General features: G+C 43.9%; 1 protein-coding gene and 1 pseudogene across 1 annotated transcript; both read left to right on the top strand.

Moving 5' to 3' along the window:
• The first annotated feature begins 904 nt into the window (after positions 1-904).
• LOC113902080 lies at positions 905-3,182 on the top strand (annotated as a pseudogene).
• An 8,894-nt stretch (positions 3,183-12,076) lies between these two features.
• On the top strand, positions 12,077-17,373 carry KBTBD6 (kelch repeat and BTB domain containing 6). Its single transcript, XM_027557124.1, has one exon. The coding sequence runs from the start codon at positions 12,969-12,971 to the stop codon at positions 15,084-15,086; it is 2,118 nt and encodes a 705-aa protein (XP_027412925.1). The 5' UTR covers positions 12,077-12,968; the 3' UTR covers positions 15,087-17,373.
• The last annotated feature ends 1,554 nt before the right edge of the window (positions 17,374-18,927 follow it).

Raw genomic sequence — 18,927 nt, 5'->3', positions numbered from 1 at the left:
CTTTCTCAGAAAGTCTGGAGAAGCCGGTGCGGCTCCCTGCCAAGAACTGATTGTTACAGTCCTGTGGGGCCTGAAAATGCAAGTCCTCTCCTTTGGCACTGGCTGGTCTTGGCACACCCTCAACCACTGGGAGCTATTAAAAGTAAAATAGCACTTGACTCACAAAGGAATGGAGAAACAATGAAGAGCTAGCGCAGCTCGAACAATAAAGCTCTCATCTCCTACACAGGCCAACCCTGCAAGACAGGGAGAGGTGACTGCGGTACCTAATGCATAGAAAGCAACACAACGTCAAGCAAAATGAAGCAACCCAGAAACATGTTCCAAACAAAGCAAGATAAAACCTCCAGGAAAAAACCTTAATGAAACAGAGAAACGTAAAGAAATGATAGAGGTCAAAAACACAATGCAAACGAGCGGGTGTGTGTGCTTAATTGCTTCCGTCGTGTCTACCTTTTTGCGACCCCAGCGACTGTAGCCCACCAGGCTCCTCTGTCCATGGGATTCTCCAGGCAAGAATACTGGAGTGGGGTGCCATTTCCTCTTCCAGGGGATCTTCCCGACCCAAGGATTGAACCTGCATCTCTTCCATCTCCTGCACTGGCAGGCAGGTTCTTTACCCCTAGCGCCGTCTGGGAAACCCATATACAAGCAAGGGCTCTGGACATATGTAGAAGTCCCCCTTTGGGAGATACTGGTGTTCTGGAGTGCAGCATGGTGGAGATCCACCTACCACAGGAGCAAGGTGGCGGGGGTGGGGGGAAGCAAAGATGGCATCCCCCGAAAAGAGGAAGAAAGAAAGAAAAGTGGTAGAAATGAAAGAAAAAAGAGGGAGAGCAGAAGATGGCACCTGCCAGCCTCCATCCCCGGAGTTTCCCAGCAGGCCTCTGCCCCTCAGGCCAACATGGTCAAAGCAGCGAAGTCCTTTTCACAAAAAGCCCGGGCCCTTTTCAAAGGGCTGCTTCTGCGCTGGGCCCTGGCGCCGTTGGGTCAGTGCACCAGCCCTCAGTTTGCTAGAGCCGTGTGTCTCCTGTGTGGTCTGCCCTGCTGGTTTTCAAAATCAGATGTTGTAGGGGCTTGTCTTTCAGGAGCAGGTCTTAAAGGCCAGGGTGTCCAATATGGGGTACAAGCCCTTCACTCCTCAGTGAGAAGCTCCAGGTGTTGAGATCCCCTCTTTGCGGGTACCCGCGCTGGGGGTGAGGGGCTTATGGTGAGACTGTGTCTCTGCCTTTCCCACCTGCTTCGTTGTGGCTTTTCTTGTTTACCAGGTGTGAAGGGTTTCTCTGCTGGTTTTTAGGTTTCTTTCAGAGGAAATTGTTCCACATAAATTTGGCGTCTCAAAAAAATGGTAATAATAAAGGGATTTCCCCACTGGTCCAGTGGTTTCAGACTCCATCTTCCAATGCAGGGGGCACTGGTTCAATCCCTGTTCAGGGAGTTAAGATCCCCCGTGCCATGCAGTGCGGCCAAACATTAAAATAAGAAGAAATTAAAAAGAAATAAAAATCAATTCAGTGTGTCCATGGGAAGAGGTGAGGTCAGGATTTTCCTATGTAACCGTGTTGAATTGGAACCTCTACCACTTCTTTTTTGTTTTTTCTTAGAATTTGCTTCTCTCTGCTCACCCATCAGTTGCCCAGTTCCTGCATGCTGTCAACCTTGTCCTTAGAGCCCTTACCATAATATTTAGAGTTGTTTTCAATTCCTGGACTGATAAATTCCAACATTCCTTTCATATCTGGTTCTTATGTCTCATCAAAGTGTGGTTTTTGTGGGCAGAGGAGCTGAAGTCATCATCAAGTGTGAAATATTTAAAGCAGACACACAAGCGTTTCAGCAGTGCAGACAATTAACTCTGTTGCTGTGGATGACGGAACTGTTGGCAAAACATGTCTTCTGATATCCTACACAGCAAACAAATTTCCATCTGAGTATGTACCGACTGTTTTTGACAGCTATACAGTCAACTGTTATGATCAGTGGACAGCCATATACTCTTGGACTTTTTGATACTGTAGGGCAAGAGGATGATGACGATCTGAGGTACCCACAAACAAATGTAGTTCTAACTTCCACGGTGGCTCAGATGGTAAAGAATCTGCCTGCAATGTGGAAGACCCAGGTTCCATCCCTGGGTCAGGAAGATCCCCTGGAGAAGGGAATGGCCACCCACTGCAGTATTCTTGCCTGGAGAATCCCATGGGCAGAGGAGCCTGGCTGGCTTCAGTCCATGGAGTCACAAAGTGTCGGACACGACTGAGTGACTAACACTTACCTACTTAGATATATTTCTAGTCTGTCTTCCACTGGGCTCTTCATCCTCATTCAAAAATGTGAGAGAAAAACGGGTGTCTGGGACTTCTCTGGTGGTCCAGTGGCTGAGACTCTGTGCTTCCAATGCTTGGGGCCTGGGTTCCATCCCTGGTTGGGGGACTAGATCCAGCATGGAGCAATTAAGACCCGGCACAGCCAAATTAATACATGTTTTTTAAACAGTGAGTGTCAAAGTTAACTCACCACTCCTTTCTTGCTTGTTAGGACCCAAACTGACCTCAGAGATGACCCCTCTCCTGTTGAGAAACCTGCCAAGAATGAACAGAATCCCATCACCGCAGAGACTGCTGAAAAACTGGCCTGTGTGGCCTGAAGTTTGCTAAGTATGTGGCGTGTTCTGTACTCACACAGAAAGGCATAAAGAATGTATTTAACGAAACAATTTTGGCTGCCCTGGAGACGCCAGAACCGAAGAACAGCCACAGGTGTGTGCTGCTATCAACAACTCTCCAGGAGTGTTTCTGCATAGCTGGTGTCCGCATGATCCTACAAGCAATGTTTCAATCAAACTAAGGGTTACAAATTAAAATTTGTTTGTGCAATAATAACAAAACTGCACCTACTTGCGTGTACTTACGTGAGACAAGGCCCATAGATGTGGCCTCCTTCCCTCTCTCAATGCCAGTGAATTTTGAGTAGTTGTGGGTTGTCAGAAAAATGATCAGTGCTAGTTTTTGTTTTGTTATTTCCAAAACGATTTGTTGCTGTTGCTTTGATTAAAAGCAAGGCATGCTTGTGATGGCTCTGGAACAGACTAACGTGGGTGGTTGAAGGTGTTCCTGAGTTCCACTCGGGAGAGCAATCTAGGCTGTGCGTGCGACTCTCTTCGAGCCCTCCAGGCTCCTCTGTCCATGGAATTCTCCAGGTGTGAATACTGGAGTGGGTTGCCATGCCCTTCTCCAGGGAATCTTCTGACCCGGGGATCAAACTCACATCTCCTGTGTCTCTTGCATTGGTAGGCAGATTCTGTACCACTAGAGCCACCTGGGAATCTTGGTGTTTTTTTTTTTTTTTTTTTCCTTTTCCTGGGTTGTGGTGCAGGAAGTGTGTATAGGATTTGGTTTTATTTAGTCTTGTGTTTTTAATTCATTAACCATTGGACAGTCCTTAAAGGGAGGAGGACGGACTGAGTCTACATTCTACTTCCTAAATTTAGTTTAGAAAACATGTTCCCCACATGGTACTCTCAGAAAGGAGTACAGTAAATGCCTCATTTAATAATATAATCCTTTAGGGGAATTCCCTGGCAGTCCAGTGGTTAGGACTCGGTGCTTTCAATGCTGTGGGCCCTGGATTCTATCCCCGGTCAGTGAAACTAAGATATATTAATACATACTCTGTGAAAGTTGCCTTTTCTCTTGAGCCTTAAGCAGGTCCAGTGTTTAATGAAACTTATGAAAGTGGGGAGAATCTGTCTTGCTCCTCCCCTGTTCTAGGATGCACTGTATATGTGTCTGTACCTCTCAAGGAAATTTGTTTGCCATTAGCTGATTTTTTAAGTTACTTTCTTTTTTCACTGATAAATGTAGAAAATATTGTGCCTTTTGAAATACACAAAATGGATTGAGTGAAAGTGAAAGTTGCTCAGTCATGTCTGACTCTTTGGAACCCATGGACTATACAGTCCTTGGAATTCTCCAGGCCAGAGTACTGGAGTGGGTAGCCTTTCCCTTCTCCAGGGGATCTTCCCAACCCAGGGATCTAACCCAGGTCTCCCACATTGCAGGCGGATTCTTTACCAGCTGAGTCACAAGGGAAGTCCAAATGGATTGAGTATACAATTAAAATACATTTTTCCCCCGGTCCAAAAAAAAATGTGGTTTGGCCTTTAAAATTTTTCCTCGATAGCCAGACTTGATGTGCTAGGTAAAAGGAACTGCTCTAAATAGGCCTGTAGTAATGTGGTGGCCAGGCGGGGCAGGGGAAGTCCTACTGGTCACGATGAGGTTTCAGCCTTTTAGGTCTCCTAGGCTCCTCAACTGTGAACCTCAAGTGTTTTGATTTTTTTTTTTTTTTCTTACTGTCTTCCTTCCCCTTAGGGTGATATTCCCTGGTGGCTCAGATGGTAGAGTCCCTGCTGCCCTCCCCGCCACCCCCCACCCCAACTCCAGTATTCTCGTCTGGAGAATTCAATGGAAAGAGGAGCCTGGCAGGCTATAGTCCATGGAGTTGCAGAGGAGGACACGACTGAGCGACTTTCGCTTCTTTGCCATGGATAGGACTGAGTGGGCTGGAGTTGTGTAGTTCGTTTTTCCCACTTGAAGGCTATGGTTAAGTGGAGTTGGTTATTTCTCCTCCCCTAGGTGAGGCTCTTATAAGACCCCAGCAGACTAGGGTCTGATTTAACTAATTTCTCCTGAGGGCAGGCCTCATTAAGAGAGAGCCCTGGGGTATTTAAGAACAGGTTCCATTTCCCCTCACCCTTCAGAGGTATGAGGGGATTGTTCTCCCATGTTTACTGTGAAAACTCTCAAGCTGTGGGAGTCAGAGGCGCCCCTGCTTTGACTGGATTCTCTGGCGTTTTTTAAGTCTACAGTTATGCACACTGAGCGTCTAGCAATTTAGCAATTGTACTTCGAGTCTTCCGACGTCAGCCCCGGTTCCTGCCACGGCCCTACTCCTGGCTCTGTGCTCGGGTAAGCCAGTAGTCTGTGTTTTCGCCTCTCCAGACTTGGCAGCATGCCCTGTGTCCTCCCTTCCCTCCAGGATCCAAGAAGAGTTGTTGATTTTCAGTCCATTCAGCCTTTTAATTGTTATTAGGACAGAGTGGTGACTTCTAGGCTCTTAACTGAGAAAGGGGAATGGTTTTCCTATTTTTCTTTTGCTTGCGGTTCGGAACGTTCTATCAGAACCTAGAAGGGAGGGTTTGGGGGTTTGGGAGAGCATACCTCACTCTTTTTTTAGTTGCTGGAGAAAATACTGAGCTTCCACCCTCCCAGCTGCGCGCGTGAAGGCGACCCCAGAAGGAATAAGCCTCTGCCTCCTCCCAGGGTGCCTGTTTTGCAGTTTTTTAAACTGTGAAACATAAAGTACATGTTGTGCTCCGTGTAGGTTTGTAGCGGTATTATTGGTTAGTAAGATCTCTTCCATTTGGGTTCAAGATTGGTCTCTGTGTTTCTTTCCAGAAGACTGAATCTCCAATTTGGAGTTCATGTAGGGGCTATGTTGGGAAAGGAAACCTGTCCTGTTGATGATAAATACGAGTGTAGTTAATAAAACAGTATTTAAGGATAGACAGTTTTTTAAAAATTTTTTTATCGGAGTATAGTTGATTTATAATGTGTTAGTCTCAGATGTATAGCAAAGTGATTTGGTTATACATATATAACTTCAGATTCTTTTCCCATGTAGCTTATTTTCCAAATAGGTTGTCATAGCATTCTCTGTGCTATACAATAGGTCCCTGTTAGTTATTTATCTATTTTATATATGTGTGTGTGCTTAGTCACTCAGTTGTGTCTGGCCCTTTGTGACCTCGTGGACAGTAGCTCGCCAGGCTCCTCTGTTGATGAAATTTTCCAGGCAAGAATACGGGATTGGTTGCCATTACCTACACCAGGGAATCTTCCTGACCCAGAGACTGAATCCAAGTCTCTTGTGTCTGCTGCATTGGCAGTCAGATTCTTCACCACTAGCATCACCGATAGTACTGTGTATAAATTGATCCTAAGCTTCTAATTCATTCCTCCGTCCTCCCACCTTTCCCCTTTAGTAACCATTAGTTTGTTTTCAAAATCTGTGAGTCAGTTTCTGTTTTGTAAATAAGTTCATTTGTATAATTTTTTACAATTAGATTCCACTTATGAATGATATCATATTTGTCTTTGTCTTACTTAGTATGATACTTTCCAGATCCATCTGTGTTGCTGCAAATGGCACTATTTCATTTTTTTTAATGGCCGAGTAATATTTTATTGACTAGATATACCACATCATCTTTATCCATCCGTTGTCAATGGACATTTAGGTGGCTTCCATGTCTTGGCTTTTAAAGATAGTGCTGCAGTGAACATTGGGGTACATGTATCTTTTTGAATTATGGTTTCCTCTGGATATACACCCAGGAGTGGGATTGCTGGATCACATGGTCACTCTATTTTTAATTTTAAAGGAACTTCCATACTGTTTCCATAGTGCTTGTACCAATTTATACTCCCATTAACAGAGTAGGAGGATTCTCTTTTCTGCACACCCTCTCCAGCATTTATTGTTTGTAGACTTTTGATGCTAGTCATTCTGACGAATGTGAAGTGATATAAGGATAGATACTAGATTAGATCAAATTAGGGTCACCCACTCCAGTATTCTTGCCTGGAAAATCCCATGGACGGAGGAGCCTGGTAGGCTGCAGTCCATGGGGTCGCTAAGAGTCAGACATAACTGAGCTACTTCACTTTCACTTTTCACTTTCCTGCATTGGAGAAGGAAATGGCAACTCACTCCAGTGTTCTTGCCTGGAGAGTCCCAGGGATGGGGGGGCCCGGTGGGCTGCCGTCTATGGGGTCGCCCAGAATCAGACATGACTGAAGCGGCTTAGCAGCAGCAGCAGCAAGTTTCAGAAGAGATAAGAAATCTTCATTGACCTGCAGTATTTTTTCATAATACACAATTATTCATAAGGGAATAATCAGTGTTGCCTGGAAGGGGAAGGATTTGAGGATCACTAGGACCAAGTGCAAGATTTTGGGTAGGTTGGGTGCCTCAGGTGGTTTGGCTAGTTTGAATTTAAGAGCACAGTTGGTCTGCTTTATTTTTCTAGAGGATGGAGGGTGGTGGAAGTACTTGTTGAATATCCTGAGTGACCTGACTGTTGAAGTGAGTTCCTCTGTCACTAGAGAGGAAGAAAGGAGCCCCCATATATGGAAAATTCTTTCTGGTACCAGCTTAGCTACAGTTGTGGCAGTAGTCGCTTTACAGAAAAAAAAAAAAAAGCTTCTAACCATCCCCCAAACAAAGATATACAGGTCCTTCTTTTTTGTGTGTATAGAAAGGGAAAAGGGTAATGAGTAACTGAGGGGCCCAGAGGTGGGAGAAGAGGATAGAGTTTTTTAGATTTCAAAACACTGATGTGGAAATCGAGTCCACTGTTTAGTGGATCAGTGTTGTTTTCTCTGTTATGGCATAGAAGGGAGAGGCAATCATACAAAAACAAGGGATTGGGCTCAGCGATAGCTACCTAATCCCAGAAACTCTCAGGCTTGTTTTTTGGTCTCAGGAAAGGGGCCTTTTTCCTCTTTAAATTTTTATTGGAGTATAGTTGCTTTACAGTGGCTTCCCTGGTGGCTCAGTGGTAAAGAATCTGCCTGCCAATGAAGGAGACCCTGATTTGATCCCTGGGTTGGGAAGATCCCCTGGAGAAGGAAATGGCAACACCCTTCAGTATTCTTGCCTGGAGAATCCCATGGACACAGGAGCCTGATGGGCTGCAGTCCATGGGGTGGCAAAAGAGTCGGAGACGACTGAGTGACGCAGCAGCACAAGAGCAGAGCTGCTTTACAGCGTGTGTTAGTTTCGGAAAGGTGAATCAGTTATGTGTATGCCCACTCTTTTTTAGGTTTTTCTTCTCACTTACATCACCACAGAGCTATAAAACAATAGCTTTCAGCAAAATCAAACCAAGAGACGGCAACACCCCTCCCCCAAACCAAATTCAAATCCTTCCCATGCTACTGTGGACACTTGTCTGGAGTACACGGATCAGGAGCTGGACTCCAGCATAAACCACTTCAGGGACACTGCACTGGGGCTCAGAAAGCCTCAGGACCTGGGTGGAGCAGATGGGGGCCTAGAGATGGATTTCCAGTTCCATTCCAGTAATGGCACCAAAGTGCCATCAAAGACAAAAACCAAACAAAATGGTAAAGAATCTGCCTGCAGCGCAGGAGACCTGGGTTCAGGCTCTGGGTTGGGAAGATTCCCTGGAGAAGGGAATGGCTACCCACTCCAGTATTTGCCTAGAGAATTCCATGGACAGAGGAGCCTGGCAGGGCATGGTCCACAGAGTCACAAAAGAGTTGGACACAACTGAGCGACTAACACAGTGGCACCAATCTGTCAAAGACAAAAGCCAAACATGTAAGGAAACTGAGTTTATTCAGACTGTTGCCATTATGGAGAACAGTTTGGATCCAAAATCGGAGTGAGTTTGCCTTAGATTTTTTTTATAGGGAGGATATAGACAAATTATAGGTAGAGTGGTTTAGTTAGAAGTGCTTTAATAACTTGGGGACGTCTTGGTCAGCTGACAAGGAAATGTGTATCTTGGTGTCCAGCTACTTTGGGTTCATTACTTTTTTTTTGGCTGCACTGCAGGGCTTGTGGGATCTTAGTTCCCCGACCAAGGATCAAACCCATACCCCAGCGAGCTGAGTCCAGTGGTTAACTGGACCACCAGGGAGTTCCCCTCCCCCCCCCCCACCATGGGTGGTGCCCTTCTAATCTGTTAATCATTAAGACATCATTAAACAAAGGACTGGGAAACAGAGACCCTGTGTTTGGCTTTGTTGGTAGGTTCAGGCAAAAATGGAAAGGTCTGTGTTTAACCTTCTCACAGGTGCATGAGGGAATCTTCTGTGAGCCTTATGGTAGTCGTGAGAAAGAGTGGACAATGACTCTAACATGAGTCATATGGGAAAAGATGGTTTACTGTGGTTGCTGTTCAATCACCAAGTCGAGTCCGACTCTTTGTGACCCCCACAGACTGCAGCATGCCAGGCTTCCCTGTCCTTCGCTGTCTTCCAGAGTTTGCTCAAACTCATGTCCACTGAGTCAGTGATGTCATCCAATCATCTCATCTTCTGTCACCCGATTCTCCTGCTGCCCTCGATCTTTCCCAGCACCAGGATCTCTTCCAATGAGTTGGCTCTTGTGTGGTTACCTATTTCCAATCACAAAATGGTAGGATGATTTCCAGGGGGTGGGAGAAGTTGAAGCTATTTCTTAATTATCAATGTTTTTCTGTGGTACAGGGATTAGGTATAAAGTTCAACACTGTCAGTTTCAAGGTGGATTTTTTTTCATTATGATCTAGTTGTTTTGGTAGTATTTGTTGGAAAGATTGTCCTTTCCCCATTGAATTTGTTGCTGCCAATGCTGCTGGATTTTCCAGGCAAGAATACTGGACTGGGTTGCCATTTCCTTCTTCAATACTGGAATGGACTACCATGCCCTCCTCCAGGGGATCTTGCCAACCCGGGGATTGAACCCAGATCTCCCTCACTGCAGGCAGATTCTTCACCGTCTGAGCCACCAGGAAGCCCTGTTGCAAAGACTTTCCTTTCCCCATTGAATTTGTTGCTGCCAATGCTGTGTTTCTAAAATTAAAACTTTAGTTCCTCAGTTGCATTAACCACACTTCAAGTGTTTAAGAGCCACATGTGGCTCATGGCTACCATAATGGATAACACAGACACAGAACATTTTTATCATCACAGAAAATTTTATTGAACAATGCTGCTATAGGCCATATAGCACAGTGTCTAATAAATATTTTGCTTTTTTGCGAAAAGCAATTGAAAGCAAATAACACTGTTAAAGGCATATATGAAAAAGTTAAAACTTGATGACTGAGCACAATTTATTTTGAGGATTTTATAGTGAGGAACTCCGGGAGATAGTGAGGGACAGGAAAGCCTGGCATGCTGCAGTCCATGGGGTTGCAAAGAGTCAGATGTGACTGAGCCACTGAGTAACAACAACAATAATGAGGCATGGAGAAGGAAATGGCAACCCACTCCAGCATTCTTGCCTGGGAAATCCCATGGTCTGAAGAGCCCAGTGGGCCACATTCCATGGGGGTTGCAAAAGAGCTGGACACAATTTAGCGACTAAACAACAACATAGTGAGGCAATGTTGACAAATACAAATATAAAAACACTTTTGTAAAGCATACATTAGACCAGACTAATTCAAAGGATGTTTGGGCATGTATGATGCTGAGCTCTTAGGAGCTGGCTCGGTACAAAGTCTCTTTGTTACATATTTTTATTTAAAATTCTCCTTAATAACTAGAATTCCAGAATCTTTAATTTGGGGATGGTAGAGAAAGGAGCTGTATTGGACTAGTTATGAGCATTTCTATTAAGAGAATTAATGAAAATACTTTAGCAATACTTAGAACAGGAAACATAGACTTTATGAGACCACCAAAGCATCTATTAATATTCCTGATTTGCATATTTGAGAGAATTCAAACCTAGTGCTCTCTGGCACCACAACTGAACAACCTTGTAGATATTGCTAGATGTTTAAAATATCAGATCCTTCAGAATTTTTTCCAGAGAGGCAAGTTTAAAGGCTGTACACTATAAAATCCAAACCACTGACAATACCAAACGCTAGGGATGATGTGGAACAATAGGCTGCTGCTGCTGCTAAGTCGCTTCAGTTGTGTCCAACTCTGTGCGACCCCATAGATGGCAGCCCACTAGGTTCCTCTGTCCCTGGGATTCTCCAGGCAAGAATACTGGAGTGGGTTGACATTTTCTTCTCCAATGCAGGAAAGTGAAAAGTGAAAGTGAAGTCGCTCAGTTGTGTCCGACTCTTAGGGACCCCATGGACTGCAGCCTACCAGGCTCCTCCATCCATGGGATTTTCCAGGCAAGAGTACTGGAGTGGGGTGCCAGAATGCTCATTAATTGCTGGTGGGAATGCAAAACAGTAGAGCCACCACCTTGGAAAACATTTTCACACTTCCTTACAAAGTTAAACACAGTATTAGCGTGTGATCCAGCAGTCACACTCCTTGGTGTATACCAGGATGAGTTGAAAACTTATGTCCATGCAGAAACCAGCACGAGTGTTTACAGAAGTTTTATTCACAATTGCAAAAATTCAAAGCAAACAAAATGCCGTTTAGTAGGTAAACGGATAAGTAAACTGGTATACAATGAAATATTATTCAGAAAAGAAATAACTATCAAGCCATGAAAAGACATTTGAAAAACCCTGCAGGTTTGTTTAAGCTTTTTGGGTTTTGTTTTTTTTAATAAATAGATTTTAAAATCAGATTTTAAGGTTTATTAGAAAATTCAACAGAAAGCTTTATTAATCTGAATTGAATATTGCTAAGTGAAAGAATATATATTGCAACTGCATGATATTCTGGACAATAAGAACCAGACAATAAGAAAATTAATGGTTCCGAGGGGCTGGGAGGCAAGGACAGTTCAGTTCAGTCACTCAGTCATGTCCGACTCTTTGCGACCCCATGAATCGCAGCACGCCAGGCCTCCCTGTCCATCACCAACTCCCGGAGTTCACTCAGACTCACTTCCATTGAGTCAGTGATGCCATCCAGCCATCTCATCCTCTGTCGTCCCAGGGAAGCATAAATAGGTTGAACAGAGGATTTTTTTAAGATTGTGAAACTGTTCTGTGTATTATTGTCATGATATAGGTACATGACATTTATGACATACATGTAGGTCATACATACATGTACATGACATACATGTTATGATACATGACATACATGACATGCCTGTACAACACAGTAAATCCTAATATAAACTACATGTTTTAATTAATGATAGATCACTGTAAGTTCATAACTTTTAACAAGGGCATACACTAATGCAAGATGTTGTAAACATGTGTAACTGAGAGGGGGTGGAGTATATGAGAGCTTCCTGTAGCTTTCTGTTGGATTTTCTAGTAAACCTAAAAACTGGTCTTAAAAATCTATTGGTTAAAAGCAAAAACAAAAAAACTTAAAAGGTATCTCGGCAGAAACCTGTAGGGTTTTTCAAATTTCCCCACAGGCTCATGGTCTCAAATGAGAGGGTGCTTCATTCTTCATAAACACTAGAAGAAAAGCTAAAAGTCATTAAGCCTTTATATCATGGGTACTGCATGTAAGTACGTTACTCTGCTAATCAACAAATATTTATTCAAAGCAAGGAGAGCCAGCCTACGCGATTTAATGCGTATATCACCTACGCGATTTATGCGTGTATCATCTACGCAATTTAGTTCGATTGACATACGATGCTATAGTACCACTGCCATTAACGTTTTTAAAAAACAAGCGGCAACTCTGAGAGAAGCCAGACAACTGATAAATACAACAACAGGCATTTAGTCTGAATTCCAAACCCAAAGTTCGAAACCACAAAACTGAACCGAAGCGAACTATTTCTAACTCCGTCATCCGAAACAATGAACGGGCAACAAATCTCGCGATGCTATTGAAGTTACTACTACTCCCGATAAGCAAAGCGGTTTCCGTGCCGCAACCTGTGCCGCAGCAGGTGCCGCAGCCTGTGCCGCAGAGTCCGCGGGGTCCCGGCATGCCTCGAGGCGCGAAAGGCAATCTGGGAGTCGTAGTTCTCCTGGATGCCTAGTGGTGTTGCCAGCGCGGCTGTGGCGGATCGCTCGCTTCCAGCCAGTAGGTCCTCTGAGGGCGAGCTGAGGCGGAGAAAGGGCGTGGAACTGGAACCGGGTGAGTCGGACGCGGTCTACGCGATCGAGGGAGGCGGCACCGCGGCAGAGGGCTGACTCAAATAAATGGACCAGTGCTGCAGTCTCTTCGGAGACACCGCGGTCTTAGCGTCAGCGAGAAGAGGGTGAGGAGGCGCCAGAACCTGGTCCTTGCACCCGTTCTCATCTTTCGCTCCCCGCCGCTCTCTCCACCATGCAGTCCCGGGAAGAATCTTCGCGCTCTCGCCGCCTCGCCAGTCCCCGCGGTGGGAAGCGCCCCAAAAGGGTTCACAAACCCACGGTTTCAGCTTTTTTCACGGGCCCGGAGGAGCTGAAGGACACGGGCCATTCTGCAGCCCTGCTGGCCCAGCTCAAGTCCTTTTACGACGCGCGGCTGCTCTGCGATGTGACCATCGAGGTGGTCACCCCCGGCAGCGGGCCCGGCACCGGCCGCCTCTTCCCCTGCAACCGTAACGTGCTGGCGGCCGCGTGTCCCTACTTCAAGAGTATGTTCACCGGCGGCATGTACGAGAGCCATCAGACGAACGTGACCATGCACGACGTGGACGCCGAGTCCTTCGAGGTGCTGGTCGATTACTGCTACACCGGTCGCGTGTCCCTGAGTGAATCGAACGTGGAGCGCCTTTATGCAGCCTCCGACATGCTGCAGCTGGAGTACGTGCGGGAAGCCTGTGCCTCCTTCCTAGCCCGCCGCCTTGACCTGGCCAACTGCACGGCCATCTTCAAGTTTGCTGATGCCTTCGGCCATCGCAAGCTGCGGTCGCAGGCGCAGTCCTTTATAGCCCACAACTTCAAGCAGCTCAGCCAGATGAGTCCAATTCGCGAAGAGTCCCTGGCAGATCTGACCCTGGCCCAGCTGCTGACCGTCCTGCGCCTGGACAGTCTCAACATCGAGCACGAGCAGACCGTGTGTCATGTGGCGGTGCAGTGGTTGGAGGCGGCTCCCAAGGAGCGGGGTCCCAGCGCTGCAGAAGTTTTCAAGTGTGTCCGCTGGACCCACTTCTCTGACGAAGATCGGGGCTACGTGGAAGAGCTGCTGACCAACACGGTGGTGAAGAAGTACTGTCTGGACCTTGTTGAAGGGGCCCGGCAGATGCGGTATGGTGACATGTTGTGCAAGTCTCTGGTCCCCAAACCAGAGAGCAGCGGTGTTAGCAGTGGCAGCAGTGTTGTTAGCTGCGTTGGTGGTGGCGGTGGTGGTGGTGGTGGCGGTAGCAGCAGTGTTGTTAGCATTGTTCTTAGCGGCGGCGGAAGCAGCAGCTCCGTTGTGCCCATGTCTGATCATCTACCCCAGAGGTTAGGTGTGTATGCCAAGAAGATGGTGATCTTCTTTGGCCATCCCAGAGATCCCTTTCTGTGCTGTGACCCATACTCGGGGGACATTTACAAAGTGCCATCACCTCTGACCTGCCTTGCTCACACTAGGACTGTGACCACCTTAGCTGTCTGTGTCTCTCCAGACCATGACATTTATCTGGCCGCCCAGCCCAGGAAGGACCTCTGGGTGTATAAACCAGCCCAGAATAGTTGGCAGCAGCTTGCTGATCGCCTGCTCTGCCGGGAGGGCATGGACGTGGCATACCTCAATGGCTATATCTACATCCTGGGTGGTCGGGACCCCATTACCGGCATTAAACTGAAGGAGGTGGAGTGCTACAGTGTCCAGAGGAACCAGTGGGCGCTGGTGGCTCCGCTGCCCCATTCCTTTATTTCCTTTGACCTGATGGTCATTCAGAACTATCTGTATGCTCTCAACAGTAAGCGCATGTTCTGCTTTGATCCCAGCCACAATATGTGGCTGAAGTGCGTTTCTCTGAAGCGCAATGATTTTCAGGAAGCCTGTGTCTTCAATGATGAGATATACTGCATCTGCGACATCCCTGTCATGAAGGTGTACAATCCAGTCAGAGGAGAGTGGAGGCAGATTAATAACATCCCCTTGGTGTCGGAGACTAACAACTACCGGATTATCAATCATGGCCAAAAACTGTTGCTGATCACCTCACGCACCCCGCAGTGGAAGAAGAACCGGGTGACCGTGTATGAATACGATATGAGGGGTGACCAGTGGATTAATATAGGTACCACATTAGGCCTGTTCCAGTTCGATTCTAACTTTTTTTGCCTCTCAGCTCGCGTTTATCCTTCCTGTCTTGAACCCGGTCAGAGTTTTCTCACTGAGGAGGAAGAAGTACCTAGTGAATCCAGCACTGAGTGGGATTTAGGTGGGTTCAGTGAGTTGGATTCTGAATCAGGGAGCTCAAGCTCTTTATCTGATGATGATTTGTGGGTTCAGGTAGCCCCTCAGTGAAATGCACAGGGCCAGCAGAGTGTGTTACAGATAAATTGAAACACTAAGGTATTTTTACTGCTTTGAAAAGTATCTTAAAGAGATACCCTTTCTCTTTGCTGGAAGAAAAAAAAAAGAGTTGATTAATTTCAAGTTTGGCTTAGAAAGGGTATTGTTTGAAATACTAATATAATATTACAGAATTTAAACATCTTTAAAAGAAATCAGCCTATTTAATAATTTACTGTTCTAAAAGTCCAGTGTGGATTTGTTTGGTATGTTTATGTTTGACAATATAAGTTAATTGTAATCAGTAGTCTTCTATGATTAAATCTTACATTGTCTTGTGCCACAAGTGTTTCAACTTGAATTTTAATTTCTACACTAAAAAACTGATTGGATAGGAATTATGAGGGTGGGAAAGCATATATTTTCCTTCAGAGCAGTGTAGTAGATTTCCAAAACTTTAAAGTAGTGGGTTTTTACAAAATGTGTTCTAAGAAATATAGTCTGCTAAGTTTTATTTCCATTTTCTCGTCTTTTGTGGGGAAAAAAAAATTATATATGTTTAATGTGACTAAATGGTGATTTCACTTGTGACAATGTATAGAATGGTCATAAACTTACCAAAAGTAAAAACAAAAAAACATGATTCTGTTTGAATAGAAATTTCAGTTTAAATCTGTAACCTAACATGTATTTGCAAATAGTGAGCAATTTTCCATCTAAAAAAATTCCATTCTAATAGTGTCACCAATTATCTAAAAATCTTTAAAAAAAATTAACTTGCTTTGTAGGTTCATATTTTAAATCTATACTTGACAAATGCTTCATTGAATCAGAGGAATAATCCTTTTTTTCACTGGACATGATTGTGAAAATTTTTATCCGTTGTCTTAAAAAGTTTATGTGATTCTTAAAATATTTTGGCTGTATAGTTTTGGTGTTTATCTTAGATTTGTCAACAAGGTGTGATTATTCTTTACTGTTTTGTGAGTAATATTGGTTTTGAAAGTATATACCAGTTAAGAACAGTATTTTATTGAAATCAGTAGTTATTGTGTCTATCAACTCTCAAAATCAAGTGCCAGCAAAGAATTTTCAAACTTTAAGTCGTGTATAGAATTGTTTTGTGTAGCACTGAAAAATTCTGTCCATTTTGTAAGTCGCTAAATGTTATTATCAGCTCAAAGGTATTTTTCTATTAAAAGTTTACAGTTAAATAACATAAGTGGATGATAGCATTTGGGGCCAGTAGTGAAAGTATATTTCGTCTAAAATATTTCTCTATGCAGTGGTGTACAAGGCTATTTTATTATGGTATTTGTACCCGTCCTGTGTTTCTCTATGAACCCTGCTTCAGTCTTTGTTTCTGTCAACATATGTAAGGGAAAGAAAGTCCAGAAACAGAGAATAAATGACACAAAACTTACATTGTTAAATACAAGAAAATGTAAGTGTTTACCTCTTGAGGTTTTATTGGATATAATTGTCATGATACATACACATGATAAGTGACCAAATGCTTATGATGTATAACTTTTTCTACACGCAGTCAGAATTTCCTCTCTGAATCTTCATTCAGTGACATGCTAATTCCTCTTCTGTTTTTTCTCCAGTGACAGAGTGTTAACATTTCTTATACCCTGGCAGAGAGTACAGAGGAATGCCATTTTTCTGGTAGGGAATGGAATTTTTTATTGAAATACCATAGGATGAAAACAGAAAGAGGAGGACATAAAAGGTATTTTTACAAGTTGTTCTTAGACATTTTAATAGGCTGTTTGAAGATTCTACAAGACATTCCTGTTCAACATTTTTAGTGAAGTAAGATGCTCACTTGTCCAACCAGTATGTGTTCCTTCAGAAGGGCAAACCTGCTTTGAGTTGCTTAAGGCTAAATTTTGTTTCATTTGACATCAGGGTGTTTCTGGGCACTGTCCTTAACACAAAGCTGTTTCTCCATAGGATTATTTTTTGGCCAGCTTTTTCTTTGCTAGTTACTTCCTGTTGATAGCTTTTCCTTTTATCAGGTCGAAATAGAACAGTGATGATCTCAACCAGGTCTTAATTCTGCAGAATTAAGGTTTTGCAACTGATAAAAAACATGTTTTCTGCTTGTCATTTTCAACCTTTGGTTTAAAGCCTAAGCTAAATAGTGGTGATATCTTGGTTTACAAAGAGGTTTTCCTAGGAAGAACTTTGGTTTTGTGCTATATTTGTGAACTAGAGAATAGTTGTTAATCATTATTTTATGGATAAGTGATTTGTATGTGATTAGTTATAATAAAACATACTAGAATCCAGGCTTTTCTGACTTTTCAATTCATTGTTTTCTGCTAAATGTATAAAACCCTTGCTTGTACAGTGAATGGCAACTGCTGCTGCTGCTAAGTCGCTTCAGTCGTGTCTGACTCTGTGTGACCCCAGAGACGGCAGCCCACCAGGCTCCCCCGTCCCCGGGATTCGGGATTCTCCAGGCAAGAACACTGGAGTGGGTTGCCATTTCCTCCTCCAATGCATGAAAGTGAAAAGTGAAAGGGAAGTCGCTCAGTCGTGTCTGACTCTTAGCTGCCCCATGGACTGCAGCCCACCAGGCTCCTCCGTCCATGGGATTTTCCAGGCAAGAATACTGGAGTGGGGTGCCATTGCCTTCTCCGGAATGGCAACTAGCAGTGTTGAAATCTGTTCTTAACAGGAAAGTACCCTTGTCCCTGTTTTCCAATTAATCAGCACATCTTTTAGTAAATATGTTTATAGGCCTGCTCTTTGTAAGCTTCAGAATGACCTTAATTATCTTTTGTATCTATCCCTGTAGGCTGAAAAGCTTTGTCAAAGGACCCAAATTTTTTCAAGTTCTTTTAAGTTCAAACGATAAGTGGCATTTGGATTTCCAAAAGGATAAAGCAGAAGTATTTGTACCTGATCTTGTTTAGAATCTGGGGAACACTTTTGATCTACTTCTAAGAAAAAGGCCGATGTCATAACATCCCTGAAATCATACAAGTATGACGACTTCTGGAGCTCATCAGACCTAAGATAAGAGCACTCATGACAGTCTCTCCTCCCCACACTTGCATAAAAGCTCTAACCCTTTTTATCATTTTAACTGAACTTAAAGGAACATTTATAATTACAAATACGATAAAGCCAGGAAGTGTTAGGAGTCAGCTTTGATTATAGAAAATGTGAGCGTCAGTAGAAACTTGAAAGGATCAATGGCATTTTTACAACCAACTAGAGGGTTCAGTATATACAAGCCAATTGTTTGGGTTTTTTTAAATAATAAAAAACAAAAGACACTATTCACAGAAGTTGCCAAACCTCTGGAATACCATGGAGAATATCATGGAGGCAGTAGGTTTGTGCAAAATAGGAGCAAGGACCCCTCTCTTTTACTCTGAGCCATTGTCACTCACCCATTTCATCAAGCTTGCATTCCATCAAACATTTTCAACTTTGAGGACTCAATATGGTGCAAGGCAAAGGAGAGGGGGAGGTGACAGATACTGTTGTGTAACATTTCATCCATATCTGAGACATTTGTCCTGAAACAGCCTCATCTGTGGGGAGTCACCTGTCTCTAATGGAGTCACCGTTTTTCATTGTCACTTCTAAGTCTAAAATTGATGCATAGAATCTCCGTATCAAGAATATTCTTTTGGGCAGACCATTAATTGTGGGGGAACAGTTTAAAAGGACTTTGTAATTGTCAGGCAAAGTACTTTTTCCAAAACAGGTATGTTTGTGCCTTGAAGAAAGAGAAGAGCCAGAACTCTTCAATTGTATACAGCATCACCTTCATTTAGATCATGTTAAGAAAATAGAATTTTTTTTTTTTGTATATTGTGACTGAAAAATT

This window comes from Bos indicus x Bos taurus, chromosome 12 (assembly GCF_003369695.1).
Source record: "Bos indicus x Bos taurus breed Angus x Brahman F1 hybrid chromosome 12, Bos_hybrid_MaternalHap_v2.0, whole genome shotgun sequence".
Classification (NCBI taxonomy): domain Eukaryota; kingdom Metazoa; phylum Chordata; class Mammalia; order Artiodactyla; family Bovidae; genus Bos; species Bos indicus x Bos taurus.
Note: the sequence above shows the minus strand (reverse complement) of the source record. Positions and strands in the feature narration are given on the sequence as shown.